Genomic DNA, 18,528 nt, shown 5'->3' with positions numbered 1-18,528 from the left:
ACATGGAGAGAGAAATGGTTAATGTAGGTTTGGCACTAGGACACCAGATTATCTAGCTTTTCCATCACAAGAGTAATGTTTTAAACAGATATTCATTGCCGTGAAGCAGCATGTATAATTAAATATGGCCTGTGGCAATTCTTCCTTTGTTTGTCTTTTAAAAAGGTCTTGATTTTAACTAGTCTAATAGCAATAAATAAACACCAGGGTACACAAAAGAGACAACTGTACTTTCTCTCTCTCTCTCTCTCTCTCTCTCTCTCTCTCTCTCTCTCTCTCTCTTTTCTATCACTGCATTTCTTAGTTATTGCTAAATAAAATCTGAGAATCTCCAGATGCAACACACACACACACACACACACACACACACACACACACACACACACACACACACTTTCTTGAATTTATTACCTTCACCTAAATTGTTCTTTTCATTATAACGGCATGATACTCCACAGAGCAGCCAGAACTGATAACATCAGTGAATAAATACCACCACTGACATTCCTCAAAGGGTTCATAGCATGCACAATTTACATATAAATATTTTTCTCTCATTGGGTTCATAGGAAGTTACTTTTTATTATTTTTATTGTCTAGAAGCTACCTGAAGCTGCAAATACGACTTCAGAAGTGTTCTGAGCAGCTTTGATTCTCCTTTTTTAACTTTCATGATTAATACTTACTTTCATTGTGCTTATTGTCAGAAATGAACAAGTAGATACAGATGATATATATTCTGTACCAAGGTATTAAATATATCATTTTGTTATCTGTATGAAATTGAATATACTTGCATCTGTATTCAATAGGCCCACTGAAAAATTTCAAATGGTATCAGTGCTGGTCTGTAACATGGTAGATGGTACCTTTAATAATTCAAGGAAACATACTAGCCTCAACGGTATTTCTGATATCCCCATTAGCTAGGTGAGCCAGGGTAATATCTCAGAAATATCTATGTTGTCCCTTATAACAGGAAGAAGATAAGACTAATGCAAGATGGCACAAGACAGAGCAGGTCTGTGTCTTTGAATGATATTATAGTCCTTCAGGTGATTAAAATAGCAGTCTCCGTTTTTATCACACTATTTCAGACTTCTGTAGAATGAATATGGAGGTCAATCTATCTGTCTCACCTACACACTCTGGGGACTCGTAAATGTCACAGCCAATCAGTTCTTGTTGGAATCATCTCGTTAGCTAGCCTGATTAATACCATGAGCCAGAGCCAAGATTTCATCAGCTCTTGCTCTTTCTTCCTCTAGCACAAAAAAAGAATTTAAATATATGTGAATTATTCCACAACAGGAAGCCTTTCATTATTTATCCAATTTATTTCAAGCATAAAAATTAAGTTTAATTTGTTTTCCCAATTTTTATGCAGATCACTTTATCACCTTATACTTGGTGTTGTGATATTCCATTGTTGCATTGCAAAACCAATGAGACAACATTGTGACTATTAGATTGCTCCCACCTGTGGACTTAATGGAGGCTTATACTGCTATTGTTTTCAAGGAGGCTTAAGTGCTAATTCTTATACTGTTAATGATGTTTTCTCTGGCGGTGGCAACTTATTTGGCAGTGACACATGTTCTAGATAGTGATCAGGTACTTTAACTGCTAAACCTACAATATCCTGGGATCTAATGATAAACCATTTTGAACCCAGGGCAGCTATGTATTCGGGAAGCTGTATGTCAAGTAACCAAACACCCAGCCAACCTGTTTAATGACCAAATTGTAAGTCTACAGACTCTGGTTATCATGGTTGGTCCCTCCTATTGTCCATGTTCCATGGTTTCCCTGTCTTGTGTATTGTTTTGGTTCCATTCCTTAGTTTCGTTTTCTCTACCCCTCAGTTGGTTTTCCTCACCCGTCATTACCTTCACCTGTTCCTCATTTCTAGCCTTGTTAAGTTCATGTATTTAAACCTTGTGCCCTGTGTCTCGGCAGTTCATTGTATGTACGTATGCATTGTTCCTGTTTTGTATTCTCGGACTCTCTATGTTGGCTTTATGACCCTGGACTACTCTGACGACTACGACTCTGGATTTGCCACTAAAAAAAATCTTGCTCTTCTCCACGCATGCGTCTGCCTCCTTACCACTCACCGTTACGCTGGTTTTGATCAGGAGTAAGGGCATGTTTCCTCTTGCTAGCTTAGCTGTGATCTGGTTACAGCACGAGCACAAATATCTCCTCCACCGCTATGATGTAATTCTTGCTCCTCACTGCTGTACTCCTACCTTATGGATATGGAAAGATTTATTTGCCCGTTGCTTTGTGGGTTCCTGTGCATTTATAAAAGGTGATTGTGTCTCATAAAAAGCATTTTCTATTATGACAGTCTTCTTATCAGATCACAGGAACATGACTCTGTTCTGGTTGCCTCAGCCTCAGACACACCACCTAACCTGCAGAAAATATTGCAGCCTTTGTTGTATGTATGAGGAGCGTGGAGATTAATCATCCTTCTGTCAAACTGTGAAGTCTAGGTGACAGAACCTGGAGAAAGTAAAGCAGCCATGGCTGTAGTTTGTGTGTGTGTACTTGCCTTCATCCACTAGGTTTTCCTGGCCAAAACAGCATTACTGTACAGCAAGAGTCCATTTGCCTCTTCATGTTTACACTGCTTTTTACCTGATCAGATCTGTGTGCTTAGAGAAGCAGTCTGCATCTGTCTTCCTCAGATGCACACACATGCATACGGAAAAAAAGACCTATATTCTATCTATGTCTGCAGTCAGGACTACTTGTACTTGACGCATGTATGTATTTTCACCAGTGCACCTCAAATACTAAAGAGAAAGTAGCTAATGGAAATGAGCTTAGAAGAGTGCAGAATCATATTTTCAGATAATTTAGTTTTCCTTTGGATTTATGTGTCACAGTGTAGAGTGTTTAAGCCAGAGTTTCTTGAGTACACTAGGACTAAGTTCTTTCTGAATGTTTCAGGCTTGTCAAAAAGACAAATGCAGGTAATTAGAGTTTAATAATGAAGGGGGGCAATGCAAAGACATTGTAGAAACACAGGCAAGAGTATAATCCAGATAACAAATGAAGAGCAGACAAATCCAACAGGGAATGGGCACGAGCAAATCCAAAATACAAGCAAAAGAGTTCAATAACCAGAATAGCAACCACAACGAATAGAAAGGTTCAGTAACGTAAGACAAGCACATGAGACTTTGCAATGATAGACTGAATATGCTGGGCTTATATAGGGAAACACCGGAGGAGTAACTAGATACAGGTGAGATTCATAATCATCAAACATGTAATTGAGGAGTTCCATTCTAAGCCACCGGCACACCTGCTCTCTGGCTGTCCCTGCCGGGCCGAGGAAAGTTGTGTTAGGCTCTGTGGGATATGCATCAGGTCTTGTATGTTCATTGACATGACAGATGGCTAGCGCTGACCCCTGCACTAACACTGTGTTCATATGTTCAACAGCGTGTTATTTCTGTTTCGGTTGGTTAGTCTCTAGTTGATGTCTAATCACTCAGCGTTTTACTTCTCCAAAATCAAACTGCATTCCCATAACATGTGACCTTTACTTTGACTGATTCATCCTTCCAACTCTCAACCCTCCAAGAAATACCAATTGCTCCAGTCACTCAGACCACCATTCTTCCTTCATACCTGTGATAAGGAATGGATTCTATCTTCTGAGCCTCAGTGTTGATGCCCAGTTCCTGAATCTGATTTCTCTGTTATTGCTGCACATTTCCTTCCTGCTCTGCTATCTTCTGCTCTCCTCTGGGCCAGCTGTTTAAGGGCTGATTACCTTGGGATTAAGGGTGTGGTCCGCAATGCCCAGAGGTCTCTTGGAGCACGTCCCTGACCCTTTTGGCCCTATGAGAGGATCAAGCTAGTGGTTGCACTCCACACTAGTCTTGGTGCTCTCCAAGATTGGATTAACAAGCCAACAGTTAAACACTCTCCAAACCTCATTCAGCACCTTTCACCAAAAAAACAAGCCTAAATACTCTTCTAAACTACAGCATATTTAAGCACTATCTGAACAAAAAGGCAAAGTGCTTGTATTGAATCAATATAGAGGGAAAGTGAGAGTTTCTGCTTAAACCAATAGTTCCAGTATTTCAGTTAATCACCTACAATGTTGAGTAGATGTGGTTTTCTCAGGTGTACAAATTTCAGGCTAAAAGACACTGCACACAAATGACAGCTGAAGCAGGGCCATAGAGCACAATGTAGGAAAGGACAGATGTTTGCCAATTCTGGATTACAGATTCCTTAGACACCCGTAATTTGCAAGTAAGATGAAACACAATAAATTCAAGTCATATTCAAACAAAGAAAAAGGCAATTGCGTATTTAAAAGCGTAGCATTGTTCTAAGCATTTTGCTTTCACCTAGGCACCTTCATGCTTCAATCATTCCTCTGCAGCACCTCCAAGCACATTTAGATTAGTGCTTTAGTGCTTTGTCAAACCCCTCCTTGATTCCTGCACCTTTTCACTGTGTGTGTGTTTGTGTGTTTGAGATCTGGCCGTTTCAGTGCCTGCTGTAATTAGATGCCTGTATTGATCTGTTGAGTGTATGCTGAACTCAGTGCAGTGAGCCATCTGCCAAACTCCTCTAATTCAGACTGATTACACCAACACCAGTGCCTCAAAGCAGGAGCACACAGACAAGCTGTCGCCATAGTAGCACCATTATGATGTCACCGCAACTTTCTGCAGGTCATGATGAGGGTAGAGTGTATTAGTTTTAGGAGATAAGAATGTATTGAGGGTTACTTTCCAAAATTCTTTAAAACTGAACTAACACACATGACTGAATAATAAACATGCTATGTGGATTTGATCTAAACATTTGATCTAAGCAAAAGTGCTATGCTGTTGTATTAAAGCTGTCTTCCTTTAATCATACATAAACAATTGTTTTCAGTACGCGTTAATTCTTAACAGGAGTCATGCTGTCAGTAGTTCAGTGTGGAGTAAGCCTGATTCAGTTTTAAAGACATCTCAAATCTGTTTCACCCCATGCTTCCGTAAACAAAGTGCAGCCAGATTAAAGACTTGCTCTGATCCACAGAAGGGTTGGTTGTATAGAGAATCATTGTCACAGCCAACCAACCAAAAGCCTATAATTTTATTGTCATGATGGCTATACTGCCAAATGGCTTCCTCTGGTCTTCCTCTGATAAGTGGATCCCACTTTGTTTGATCCCAATTTTCTTTTATTCATCGTATCTTTCTCTGAAGGTACACTCAGAGACACTCAGCATGTTTGCATGCTGCTCCTGATACTCTGAAATTTCACTGGCTGGGTGTTTTTTGCCTCCATTCCAACAAAATTACTGCAGTTACCCTCTCCAAACTGGACTACTGCTGGAATGTAATCACAATGCTATGGACAAAGAAAAAGTTGATTCTATGGTTACTTTTCATACTTTTTTATCTTTTAAAGGGTTTAAAGTTTAAAACACATATGTTAATATTTAATATGGAAGAATCATAGTATTTGAAAATTCATGATACATAATTTTAAACTACAATTTTGTTTTGTCCGGTTTCATTTTTGTCCACAGAAATGGATTCTACATTTAGACTAAGGCAGCTATATGCCTTCAACTCCATCCCACGGGCTCAAATGAAAACTCAGATCTTTAAGAGTATGCCAGACAGGCTCTGGTCCAGCACAGTGGTTGGAAAACTTAATCCCAGGAGATCTACATGTTCAGGCCTCTTTAACTGCATTGGGTTATGGGCTATTAGCTAACACTCTACTAGCACTAGACACAGCCGTGAGTAAAGCAGTAAAATCTGATCAGCTCCAGGGTCAGTGATTGATGGGCAGTAATAAATAAAATATGCATTTTCAGACTTCAAGATTTTATTGTCTCATCAATACTTCATTAGTCATGCAGTATTTCTTTCTCCTGAGAAGGTAGAAATCCTAGTAAATCCTACTAAATTGTACAGCTGTGCACCTTAATTTCCTCAAGGGCTCTCCCTTGGCAAAGGAACTGCAAAACATGTCCCGATAAGAAAAAAAAGACAAGCTAGATAAAAACAGCTGAGGGGGAGATTATCCTAATGCTGTCTGCTCTGACGTAAACAACTAAAATTACGCTTAATTTAGTAGAACGTGCACCTTTGTTCTGTAATTGCTGTGGGGATAATGCCAAATTAGGCCATCAGAGGTTTCTTCCAGAACCTGCTTCAGCTGGTGCACGCCCAGCCTGTTCGCGCAGGTACATAATCTTGCCCTGATCCTGGGCTCAGGTTGAACATAGGGGCATGCACAATAGGTTGCTTTTCTTAGATATGTTGTTGCTGGCTAATAATCAATAATCAAGAGAAAAATGGTCAATATTCAGTTTGACAGATGCATTTCTAAGTCCTTTATGAATTGCTGTAGACATGAAACCCAAATTAAAATGACACCAGTCTATGGCTTCATATAGCTTAATAATTATGTAAATAATGATTTAGTCAAAGATCTGCAAAATTGTCCAAAAATGGCACAAGGACTATTACAAAATTAGGATTCATACATTATGCTGCCAGCAAAGGAAAGGCAGACTTGTTATTGTGTACCCACATCCACAAGGTCTAACGTAAATGCCCTTCCATTATACTCTGGAATTTCAGCCTTGAACAATCCATATCCGATACTATAAGCACAATCTTAGCTTCAGGCTCTCTCAATGTCCATGTGTTTACAGTGTTTCACTGACTGATTTCCATGTGCTGGGTAGGAAACAGACTCTATCTTTGTTACCAGTACTGAACATATATTTTAATACTGTTAATATGATATGCTATACTACTACTTAAACCAAGTACTTTGTCTTGTTTTTCTCAGGAAGTAGCTGTACACACACAAATAAATGGATTAGGGGTTTTAGAGTCAGAGGATGGTGCAGGTATTAGGCAGAGTGAATGACTGTTCTGTTTGCTCTTCTTTGACATGAATAATTATCCTCATTCAAAATGCAAAACCTTAAATGTGACATGCTTATGGGACACAATGTAATTTATTAGATATATTGTAAGAGAGATCATGTATGGATAATTAGTAGGACTACAATAGGCTATACATTAAAATGGATACATTATCCTGACAAAATCTGAGCATGTTTAAACAAAAAGTTTATAAGACACAGGGTGGATTATGAGCCACTGAAGGTATAAAATCTGCAGTTTCTCACACGCAACTTCAGTATTTGAAACTAAGAGGAAGAGATCCTTGATATGTTTTTTTGTTTGTTTGTTTTTTTTACCTAGCTGGAATTCTGTTGACAACTTGTTAAAAATGCAACCTTTAATCTAAACCTCTTTTTGGCCACAGATCAATTCATGCAAACCCTTCCCCCAGTCTGGAGAAACTTTAGACTTACTCCATAAGGACCATCACATGCCAGACTGAGCCGGGAGCCATGGTGTATTTCTGTTGAGTTCTTCAGTCTCTATAATCTGCTTTTAGAGGTCCTTCTGTCTTCCCCAGGGATGAGTCTTGGCTGCTGTCCTGAAGCACCTGTATACCTGCATACCCACTCTGTTCAAAACTTCAAAACAGCAATTTTCTCAGATGCCATGAAGTCATGGGGTGAGCTGTAAAGAGCAGGCACACAGACACAGGAAGTGTTCAGCCTTGGCTGTGCTCACGCAAGCTTACGTGGGCCATTCCCACAGAGCTCTGGACTGCAGGCACGTCTCATGCCCCATACGCACTTTACACTTTTCTAGTCAGATCAGGTAAAGGTAAATGGTGTGTTATGGTAATCGGTAAATGTAACATAGGTATAGGGGTCCACAATACAAAGATTCTCAAATCTAACAATCTTATGACACAGTGTTTACATCAAGATCTATTGTGCTATCAGTGAAACAGAGAAATAACTTTTCAATGAATAACAAATAACTAGATGAAAATGTAGCCATCAGAAGCGACTATAAAATGTACATTTGTGTCTAGCGTATTGTGGGATCATTATGGGATATGCAGTGATGTTTATCACCAAATCTCAGAATGCCAAACAAGAAATAAATAACCCATGCAGGGAACATTTTGTACTCCAGAAAAGTAATGACTCCACTAGAGTGCCTGTAAGCAAGGGGGAGCAATGCTTGTTGTGTTTACACCTTGTTTATTAAGAGTCCCTTAGGTGTGACAAATAGGCTTTTATTTATCTGCACTACTCACCACATCATGTGACTGTAATCCGATGAATTACGACAAATGAATAACTGATTGGTGCAAATCAGAGAATATCGTGGCACTCTGAGAAAATCTAAGGGCTTTCTCCAAAGCACTGGCCTTACTGGGAGCCTAATATGGAGAGAATGATTGCTCACTGACAGGTACTGTTTGTACTACCTCTGGTGTAAAAATAACCCAGACCATAAACACTTTCTACTACTTCATTATCTCTGTTCATTGGACCAACAATGTCTTTACAATGTCACCTTTACAATGTCAGGCTGTCACACTACCACCATCAAGTGGAAGAGAGTAGTACTGCATGATTACATTCTGATGGGTGAAGCGCATATCCAGAAAGCATTTAACAAGGTCCATACATATGAAATGAGTATAAACTGTAAGAAAAAATGCAGAATGACATGAATGGGATTTCCATAACTTCACATGAAATAATTCCTAGACATTATTCATTCTGTTATTACTACAGATGGTACAAAAACCATTCCATACACTGGATTGAGTTGTCATAAAATGCAGCTATTAATAGTTAGGAACAGTTAATGAAAGCATGACTGTGAAGTGCCAAAAGAGTGCACAGTAATAATTTCAAATAAGGTCAAAAAGGTCATTTGTTTTTATTCTGTATTTGAGAATTCTTCACATCCAAACATGTGGCATGGTGTACAATTAACCTACATCACAGGGAGGATTCAACCATTCAAACACTCTTTAACAAACAGCACCACTATAACGAAGTGTTAAGAGGAGGGCAGAAACAGCATGTCAATATTCACAACCCACTGATACAGACGGACGGCAAGTTTGGTTTTATGAATGTTGCGGCTAGAGAAGGAGAAAGTCTATGTTACCTTAGCATACGTAGAGTTTAGCATACATTCAATACACACCCATTATAATTAATAGCATACTTTCCCAAAATAACAAAACAAAAAACAAACAAACAAAAAAAACCTTCCAGAAAGTACAGTTCACATATAGGCTCTGAATAACAGGTGCACCAAGTGCTTCAGTAACTGTGCAAGTACCATAGAAGATCTGACTAGGCCTTAAATACTGCAATTAATCAGCCCAGGTGGGGGGGAATTATATGGAAAGCTGAATGCCAAAGCACAGTCTGGGGTACATTTGGAGAAGAAACGGGGATTAAAAAAAAAACCCTGATGCAAAAGTGAACAAACAAATGCTGATATGCTATGATAGAAGAGACTTGAGAAAGCTGCCCTGCATGTCATTCAACTCCAGCAACAAAGTGCACAGTTCCCCACACACAACCACTGCTGCAGTGCCCACATAAGCAAGGGTGATCACTGATATGGGAGGTTTTAATACGAGCAAAGATCCCAGACTGCACAGGGAGTCTTTGATTATTAGGTGATGTAATCACAAGACTGGTAATTAAAAACTGTTGAGCAAATAATATGCCACACAGATGTTCAAAGAATCCTAGATAACTAAAAAATGGTATGGTTGTCATAGTACATCATACAGATGTCCACTGGTTGTCCATCATAATTTAAGAATGTCCTGTTTGTGCTTATACTTGGAGACAATGGCAAAGTCAGTTTTGTAAACTATATGCAAATTGGAATGCAAGTTTAATATGTGAGTGGGGGGGGGGGGGGGTGTTCTTAGACTTGTTAGCTTTGAGATGATGCACTGTGCAAAACTGCCCCTGCGAAGAAGCCACTTACAAGTGGTTCATGCTGATTTTTAATTATTTTAGTCCACTGAGACAGGCTCCATTATTCAGCAGCAAAGTTTTCAATGCCCTTTTGTAGCAAAACTCTAATTAGAAGAACATAGGAATACCAGCATTTACCAGCATGGGGATGGGAAAAACAGGGACAGGGCCTTCTCTCAGCACCAGGGGGCAGCGTATTAACTTCCAGGGGACAGATGCCAAAGCATCTGGGCTTTCCAGACAAAGGGAACAATCACAGGTCAGGAATGACCTGGACCTACATAAAAGAGACCTCATCAAAAGTGTAATCTAACAGAGAACCACAATGTTTTAAGATATGATCATCAATGGTGCTTTCTCATTGAAGCATGGAAGCAATACCTTCCACCATGTATGATCATGCTTCTCAGCTTGACAGCTCTGAACATGTGTTCTATTGGCATATACATGCTTACAGTTTGTGAAAAAGACACCATAAATATCAGCACCAAAACCTCCTTGCCTCAGTGATTCCTGTGCAGTTTCCAATTGGTGTTGTTAGAGGAGGCGGGGCTATAACCCAGAGAAGCACATGGCTGTCTGTCACCCTCAAATGCACACTGAAAGCCAATGCAAGGGCCAAGGCTAAGGCAAGCAGACGTGAGCTAGTGGCCGCCAACACTGACACAAAGCGCCCGCAGTAGGATGAGCACCAAGTCATTCTCAGTTAACAGATGCTATGCACTGCAAGATGAAATATGCATGACACATTGGGCTGGACTATGATGTGTGCATGTACTTGAACCAAAGACAGACTTCTGTGCCACTGATGTATTAAGACAAGGGTTTGACTCTCTAAACATCACCACGGTCATCTGGAGAAGTGTGCAACAACAGTACATATACTCCAGCAGATTTCTATTTTTTGCAGCTATACAAGCATTTACATACTATAGATATGAGCTGAACAGGCAAGAGGTGGCAATGCAGAAGGCAGAACCCGCAGACATGTTTGATTGTCTACGTAGGAAGAGTGACCAAAGCTGCACACGCTGAAGCAGAGATCTGGGTCAGCCGGGCAATCTTTACGCCTGAGCCACTTTCCCATTGCAAGTGTAGAGGGGAGGAGGGGCTAACTGGAATCCAACTAAGGACAAACTGGAAGTGGAGACAGCACAGACCCTCCCTGTAGGAGCTGGTCTACTGTCAGGTGTCAGTCTGAAATTAGCAATGCTCTCTGAACACCCTTACAGTTAAATCACAAACTGAATTAGCTAATGTTTACTAACTCCATATGGCAAAGATAAAGCATATTAGAGCCCTTTAACATCTTCAGGAAGCAATGAATATTAATAAATATTCTTAATAATATCATTAATTAGGGCACCTGAATGACTGACACATACATCTAGGAACGATTCTTCACTTTGTGGCATAAAGTTGTGAACATAGAAGAATTGTGACATAAGACTGTTGACTGATTGATGATTCAAGACCAGCCATGGATATGAGACATTTTGGTTGTGCATGTCACTTCCAATAGTTTGCAAATAAACAGTCTTGTACAAGGCTGCTAGCTGTTTTTTCTTCTATGAACAATTCACCGGGCTAGAATACCACCTACAACAGCACGGAAAATATCCTTACTACACAGTATAGCTAGATTAAACTTTGGTGAAACTGTTTAATATTTAGACTTAAGGATATGTGTAAAACTACATGCAATAATGTTGAATCTTCCTTGACTAAACCATTATTCAAAAAAATGTCACCTTTTAAATGTATAATTTACATATGAAATATGAGACAGTTAAACATGGTTATGATGATTCATCTGCAAATAAGTGTAGTAACTGGCTGGGTATGGATGTATTTCATGCTTATGTGTTTTGAGAAAGAAAAATGAGATGAAAATGAGAATAAAGTTGGATATAGTCAGCACTAACATTAATGGCTCAGACAGCTAACACAAAGTACCCATAATAATAAATTATTTCTTTGCTTGCTGGTTGTGATTGTGTGTTGATAAATGCCATTCTTGCCTGCTCTGTCCACAAACGTACATGTTCAACATTTTAAAAAAAGATAAAGAAACTACTTAAAATTATATACAAGTTAACCTACATCTTTACCACAGGTTTCTTACAATTAGTTGGTAATGTATACTGGTTTCAATTTCTGCATCTCATATATGTTTACAACTTGGCTATGTTGTTACTTAAGTGAACACCCCTTATACTACAAATCAAAAGGCATTACCAGTTCAAGTATAGTACATCTCTATTTACAACAGCTCATAGGTGGCCCCGTGGGCAGTCTTTGAGCAACTGTCTGCTTTAAATGGACAGTCAAGTTCAGGAGAAGGGTTTGTTTAGGAACTCCTCTGAACGAGGAAGCTCCTCCTTAATAACAGAAGTCTTCTGGCTGACCGGTGCAGAGAAGCAAAATGCCAAACTCACTTAGTATTGCTCAACCTACAGTAAGACCATGCCAAAAGCAAAAGATTGGCCAGAGAAGACAATATCTAAATGAAAAAAAGAAAGAAATATATGAAGCTCTGAAGTGTTAATATATACTATATGCATATTTATACATACAGGCATGTGTGTGATTATATATATATATATATATATATATATATATATATATATATATATAGAGCGTGGGTGTGTGGATGTGTGTGTGTGTGTGTGTGTGTGTGTGTGTGGGTGTGTGTGGGTGTGTATGTGTGTATACATACACACACACACACACACACACACACGTGTATATGTACTATACCAGCACACACATTTACTCAACTTGTTTTCATATCTCAGCTTTCATCGTGCTTGACAGAGTACTATACTGTTAAATTTCACATGCCTTGTCGCCATAGCAACCTGGGCTGACTTCTGGAGTGTTCGGAGGCTCATTCTGAATTTCAAAATCTAAATCATTTTCCCTCATCTCTGCAGCTCAGAAGGGCTGGGAGCCATGACCGCCTTCGATCCCTGACCCTGTGAGTGGAACTACACACTACCACCCTGCTTCTCGCCAGCACCAGCAGGGGAGGCGCTGGCCGAGCCGCTGGGGAAGCCTTTTTCAGTGGGCGTGACGGCAGGGCTGCCCACACCAGACGAGCTAGAGCTGCTGGAGCGGTGCTGCGTGGGTGGTGGCCGTACCGGCCTCATGGGCGGTGGGCGGAGCTGTGCCCCGGCCAGGCGCGCTGACAGCGCCGGCTTGAACGTGGTCATCATCTCGGAGGAGGAGCCACTGCCACGCCGCAGTGCCGCGTCCGGATCACGGATCACGATCGTGTGTAACGGGCTGGCTGGCTCTGAGGTCGCCGGGTTCTTCAGAGGCTCCAGTGTGTCCAGCACCACATCAGGGGCCTGCTTGGCTGTGTTCTGACGCTCCAGCTCTCGGAGCTCATGGAGGGCCGTGGTCATGGTCTTTTCTATGTCCTGCACAGAAGACATTTGAAAACACATTAAACTCCATTACTTGGTTAAAAAAAAAGATGTTTATTATCATAATAACTATAGTGTATTATAGTAATAACTGCAGTCATTTATTATAACTGCCTTTAAAAATGTACAGGATTTCTGATTTAGAATATATACAACACAGTTAATTCTCATTGCTTGCTATTAAGCTCCTTCTTAGCAACAATTTAGTACTTTCTAGAATGATCCCTGAAAACTACTGGACAAAGTTAGGAGGGGATTTCAAGCTTTTGTTTTGCTCTATATTCATCTCTTAGTCCATATGTCACTGCTGTATTTTATCTGTGACATTTACACAATGCTTCGGCCAGGCCTCATATGTAATAAAACTTACTACCATTCAAAACAATGGGCTCTGCCCTGGTCTTATGACTTCACAAACCACATTAAAGCTGTAATGATGAGGGGTGTAAAACCATGCATGCGTGTGCGCGCACACACACACACACACACACACACACACACACACACACTTGCTCATACTAAGTTGCCACATAAAAAAATCACTCATGATGGTCAAGGGCTTCAGAACCACCTATTCACTCTCTTAATGTCTGCGTGAGTCTCTGAGAAGTAGGCAAAAATTCAACTCTGGGAAAGAGACTACATGACGGTAAACCCCTACAACAAACTTGCTTACTCTAAATTGCATATTAATCTAGACCTAGGCAAAGTAATTAAGGATCAGAGACAAAATTTAATCATCTCGTCTTGCCTGCCTGACAAACAAGAACAATTGGATAGTAAACCCAACACTCAGGGCAAAATTAAATACTGAGAACATAACATCTATCTCGCCTTTAGTATAATTCTTCCATTTCATAACTATACCCTTATGTCACCCATTTGTTTCCCATTAGCTAAACCCAAATACAGGGCACATCATTCTAAAACATCATTAACTGTGCCCTATGCCGCCGTTTTCGTTATTAAACAAATGTTGTATTAATGAGATGAATCAGTCGCGGCTTCTCCCCAGTCATGCTCAAGACTACATGTGCTCTCAGGCCTCCTGAGCTTAGCTAATGACAGGCTAGAGCGTAAAGACCGTTATCAGCGGCCATCCCGACAGCTGCATTTCAGTGAACATGTTAAACATACGTTAAACAAGCAACACGTTAAACATCTAGCTAACACCATAAACGTGTTACAGAATTAAATTCCCCCATGTATTAATTTTTTTCACTAATTTAAGCCTTTCAGAGCTGGAGAGGATGCAATACTACAATACAAAACACTGAAATGGCAATGAAAAATTTGTGCACTGAATGGTTGGATGAGTAAGAATCAGAGAGTGGGCGGAGGAGGTCTGGGTCACTCGCCTCGGCTAGGGCCTCCGTCTCCAGGCTCTTGTGGTCTCCGAGGCTGCCGTGGCGTGTAGCAGCCGTGCCAGCTCTCAGCGGGTGACCCTCAGGGTACGCCTTCCTCTCGGGGTAGTTGATGCTGCCGGCACTGCCGAACGTGGCCAGCCGTCTCTTCTCGGGGCTCTCCATGCGGGCCCTGCTCACCGCCACCTTGTGTGGGCTGCTGGGACAGGCTGCAGCGCGGGGAGGCGTGTCCGAGCCTCGTGGGGGGCTGTGGCTCTCCGTCGCGCTCCGCCGGCGAGGAATGGCGGCGCCATCCGAGCGCAACCTCACCCTGATGACAGTGACATCACATAGATACTACCGATATATTTCACTAACAAATATGTTGAAATCAAATTCAGCACTTGAAGGATGCTTACACTGTATACTCAGTAAATGCTGGATTCATCAGTAGTGACAGAAAGAACATGTACCCATGTCTTCTCTATGTATAAAGTCTATTACAATGGTTTCCTTTAGCTGTATTTGTACATTGTCAATACTAGAAGAGCTTTAAATATAAAAGTCAAACAGAGAGAGATCCAAGGAAAATATTTTACTGAGAGATGCCAGAAAGACAGGCTAGCTACTGAAGTTTAACATACAGAGGACACAGAACAACTAAAGGTTGTGAACAGCTTTGCACTGCATTTAATTCCCCTTAAAAGATGTCCAGTAGGATTCAGGTATCCACTGCAACTTGCCACTGGGCTAGTTCTTCAGCACTCCAAAGACCGGCTTCCCCTTCCACAGGCTCAAACCACTCCTCAAACTACTTAAAAGCTTTCTACATTATTGCAAAGAGTTGGAAAATATTTTTCAGCTGTGAAAGTTCTTCTTCAAATTTAAATCACTAACAGTAGCGATTACACAGAGGACCACAATAACTATTTTTCATTTGTCGTCAACAGATGAAAAAAATCACATATAAACTTATGTTATATTGGAATAAAACATTTATTGTCAAGTGTTTTAGAAAATGAAATAAATGGGGGTAAGTTATTTTCAGATAGCAGTTAGAAAAGCAGCGATAAATCATTTATGTGGGCTAATAATATATTTGTCAGTAGTATCAGCTTTGTTTCTGATAAATGATGAAAGAAAATCAGAGGAATGAGACTACTGGACCCTTTATCCAGTATATGCACAACCTGTAGTGTCAGGAAAGACACGTGAGAGGCGGTGCATGGCAAGGGGGCAGTGCCATTTCTCCAGGCTCCTCCCCAAAAGCCAACGCTCCTCATTGATTTGAAGCTCACCTGCCCATCACACCGCTGAAGTTGTACTCAGCTGGCTGATCGCATGGAGAATGGAGGTCGTTTTTGGATGAGGCCTTGTCATCCAGCAGTGGCCCACTGCTGGCCTCACTGTCCGCCTTCTGGCTCAGGCTGTCGGAGAAGGCGTCGTCCCTGAGGGAGGAGGGCCGTGGCCAGCCGTTAGCACCACTGACAGGAGCCACCCCTCATATGCTCTCACCTCAACTCGTTCATTTTGGCCATTATTAATTGTGCTCGCCAGTTAATCTCCAGCAGTTTGTTATTGGATCTGAGGCCTGCTACCAAGTTTCATAAACTAAACTGACACTTTAAACCGACACTCGCATCACAAGGATTTTTAAAAGTATTGTGCTTTTTCCCCTTACCAAAGCTAGCATGTCATGGCCAGAGTTGTGCACAATATGCAGCAGAACATTTCTCTGAAAGCTTCATAGAGAAACCACATTCTACAGGGAGGCCTTTCTTTTCGTTCTGGCCCAGAACTTGTGTTTTATTGGCTCTCATTTATCACAATGACAAGCAGATAAAAAGCTCCAGAGCACAGTGATCACCTCTGATCACAATTACATGGAGCTCACCCCTTAAAGACCACGCAGTGCCATTATGTTTGAGACTGAATTTGAAAATGTTAATGGCAGAATGGCAGGCATGATTGAATGTGCTCTTAAGATGCTCTTAATACAGAGAGCCTTATAGCAGAAGCCAGAAGCAGATTGGTGCCTTACTGTGAGGGACATGATTTCATACACTAAAAGTGCACTGTAGTGTATAGTACTTAGTTCATGGCTTCCTGAACACTTCAAAAAGATTCAGTGTGCCGCTGTCCTGTCATGGTGAAGGGTGAAGACCCTACCCAATCAACATAATGTGAGCAGTATAAAAGCCTATAAGCTTCAAGGTGGTGAGCAGGTGATGTGTACACTCACAGGTCCTGCACTACGATGTACTGGTGGGGGATGAGGCCGTCCACCCCGTTGTGTCTGCCCTCCCACCAGTCCTCAGAGGCTCTGTGGTAGAGCAGGAGAGAGGCCCCCTTCTTAAAGGAGAGCTCTCGCGGGGTACGGCCCACATAGTCAAACTTAGCAATGGCCTCGATCTGCTCCACCTCTGAAAGGAGGGAATGGGGGGGGGGGGGAGAGAGAGAGAGAGAGAGAAGGAAATAGAAGAAGAAAGAGGAAGAAAGAAAAACAGAAAGAACAGGAGTGTGAAATTTAGAGACGAACAGAAAGGAAATAGATAGTATGTATTAACGTGCATGATTTTCACGCTGACTCAGCAAATAAACTCAGCTATGTGTTCACACACAGATCCATAAGTTACACCACAATACAGAAAAGCCCAAAAGTCTCTCTCTCTCTCTCATATATTATATATCAGGAAATTTCAATTAATTTCCTGCCTAAAAATTACCCTCACAGAAACACCTTTTTAAAATATGATCAGGACATATATGGTCAATATGCAAAGCAGGATTTTTCCAATCACTATCAAATGCTTCACTCAGGCTGCATGTCATTAGTCTGAACAGATACAAGGTCAGGCTTCAGCTCCAGTTCTCTGGCAGACAGCCGGGTCAGGAAGGGTTAAAGAGATGCCCAGAATAAATGCTCCCCTAGTAGGGAATCTCCAATTCGACCGGCAAAGCCAATCTGCTCCATTAAGGGCTTCAGCCAGGGGTGAAATTACCTACAGACAGAGGATGAAGGGATACAGAAAGCAGGAGACAGATGGAGATGGAGGTATAGACAACTTCACTCCTTTATGCTGTGTGCTTTTGAGCAGAAGGTAATACTCTGGCCACAATCTTTCTAATGGCTGTGTGCTCTCTTAAGAGAGGCAATGCAGAAACCGGCTACTGCAGTGCTGTCTTTTGCTGGACCTGTGATGACCACAGCACAGTGGGAGGTTTTAAAACTCATTACCAGTTCTGCCTGCAGTTTCTTAGCACATGCTGAAGGCAGTGGAGGGTGCGATGGCCCCCCTGCTGGCACGGCATTTCAGAAGCTCTCACCAGCAGCGCAACTCAGACTGGCCTGTTGAGGGCGCTCTCCCTCCCTCACCCTGCCCGTTGCTGACTGCAAGGCAGTGGATCCAAAAGCAGTTTCATTGCATGCGAGTGTAATACACTTCCCTCTGGCAGCTGAGGCAGAGTGAGCCGAGGGTTAGCGCATGCACGGCAGGCCACCGTTAGGGGCTTGTGCACGGCACGGCAAGTCACTGAGTGAAGAGGAAGGGCGGAAATGCAGCTGAAGATGGAAGCCCCCAGAGGCTTGTCTGCTAAGCCTAGACACAGACAGCAGGCGAGTGGGAGAGAGCACAGATCGGGAGCCAAGGGATACAGGGCAGAGGAGGAGAAACCAGAGCCGGTCAAACAGAACCTGCAAAGAATAAAGCAGCAAAAGGAGTGGTATTTTCCTTGAACCGTTCACTAAATAAAAAGCTGGAAATATCGCTGTGCAAGAACCTTGCCAAAAGATTAGCATCTGAGATGAGGAAAAATGAGAGAGAGAGGGAGAAAGAGAATGTGAGAAATCCAGCAAGCACAACTTGTC

The 18,528-nt window shown here is 41.5% G+C and overlaps 1 protein-coding gene across 3 annotated transcripts in view; it reads right to left on the bottom strand.

Annotated features, from left to right (window-relative positions):
- Window positions 1-8,795: 8,795 nt before the first annotated feature.
- srgap3 (SLIT-ROBO Rho GTPase activating protein 3) overlaps window positions 8,796-18,528 on the bottom strand; it is a 68,495-nt gene continuing 58,762 nt past the window's right edge. For 2 of the 3 annotated variants that reach the window (XM_035524678.2, XM_035524679.2), the window contains exons 19-22: window positions 16,903-17,083; window positions 15,959-16,108; window positions 14,676-14,991; window positions 8,796-13,311 (exon numbers count right to left, since the gene is read on the bottom strand). In XM_035524678.2, coding sequence (XP_035380571.1) covers window positions 12,877-13,311; window positions 14,676-14,991; window positions 15,959-16,108; window positions 16,903-17,083 — 1,082 coding nt within the window. In that variant the 3' untranslated portion in view covers window positions 8,796-12,876. Of the gene's footprint in view, window positions 13,312-14,675; window positions 14,992-15,954; window positions 16,109-16,902; window positions 17,084-18,528 lie in introns of those variants that run through there. The other variant, XM_081717636.1, reaches the window with a different exon arrangement.

The sequence above is a fragment of the Electrophorus electricus genome, chromosome 7, assembly GCF_041902795.1.
Source record: "Electrophorus electricus isolate QZ-2024a chromosome 7, ASM4190279v1, whole genome shotgun sequence".
NCBI classification, from domain to species: domain Eukaryota; kingdom Metazoa; phylum Chordata; class Actinopteri; order Gymnotiformes; family Gymnotidae; genus Electrophorus; species Electrophorus electricus.
The sequence above is the reverse complement of the archived record's forward strand: the minus strand, read 5'-3'. Positions and strand labels throughout refer to the sequence as shown.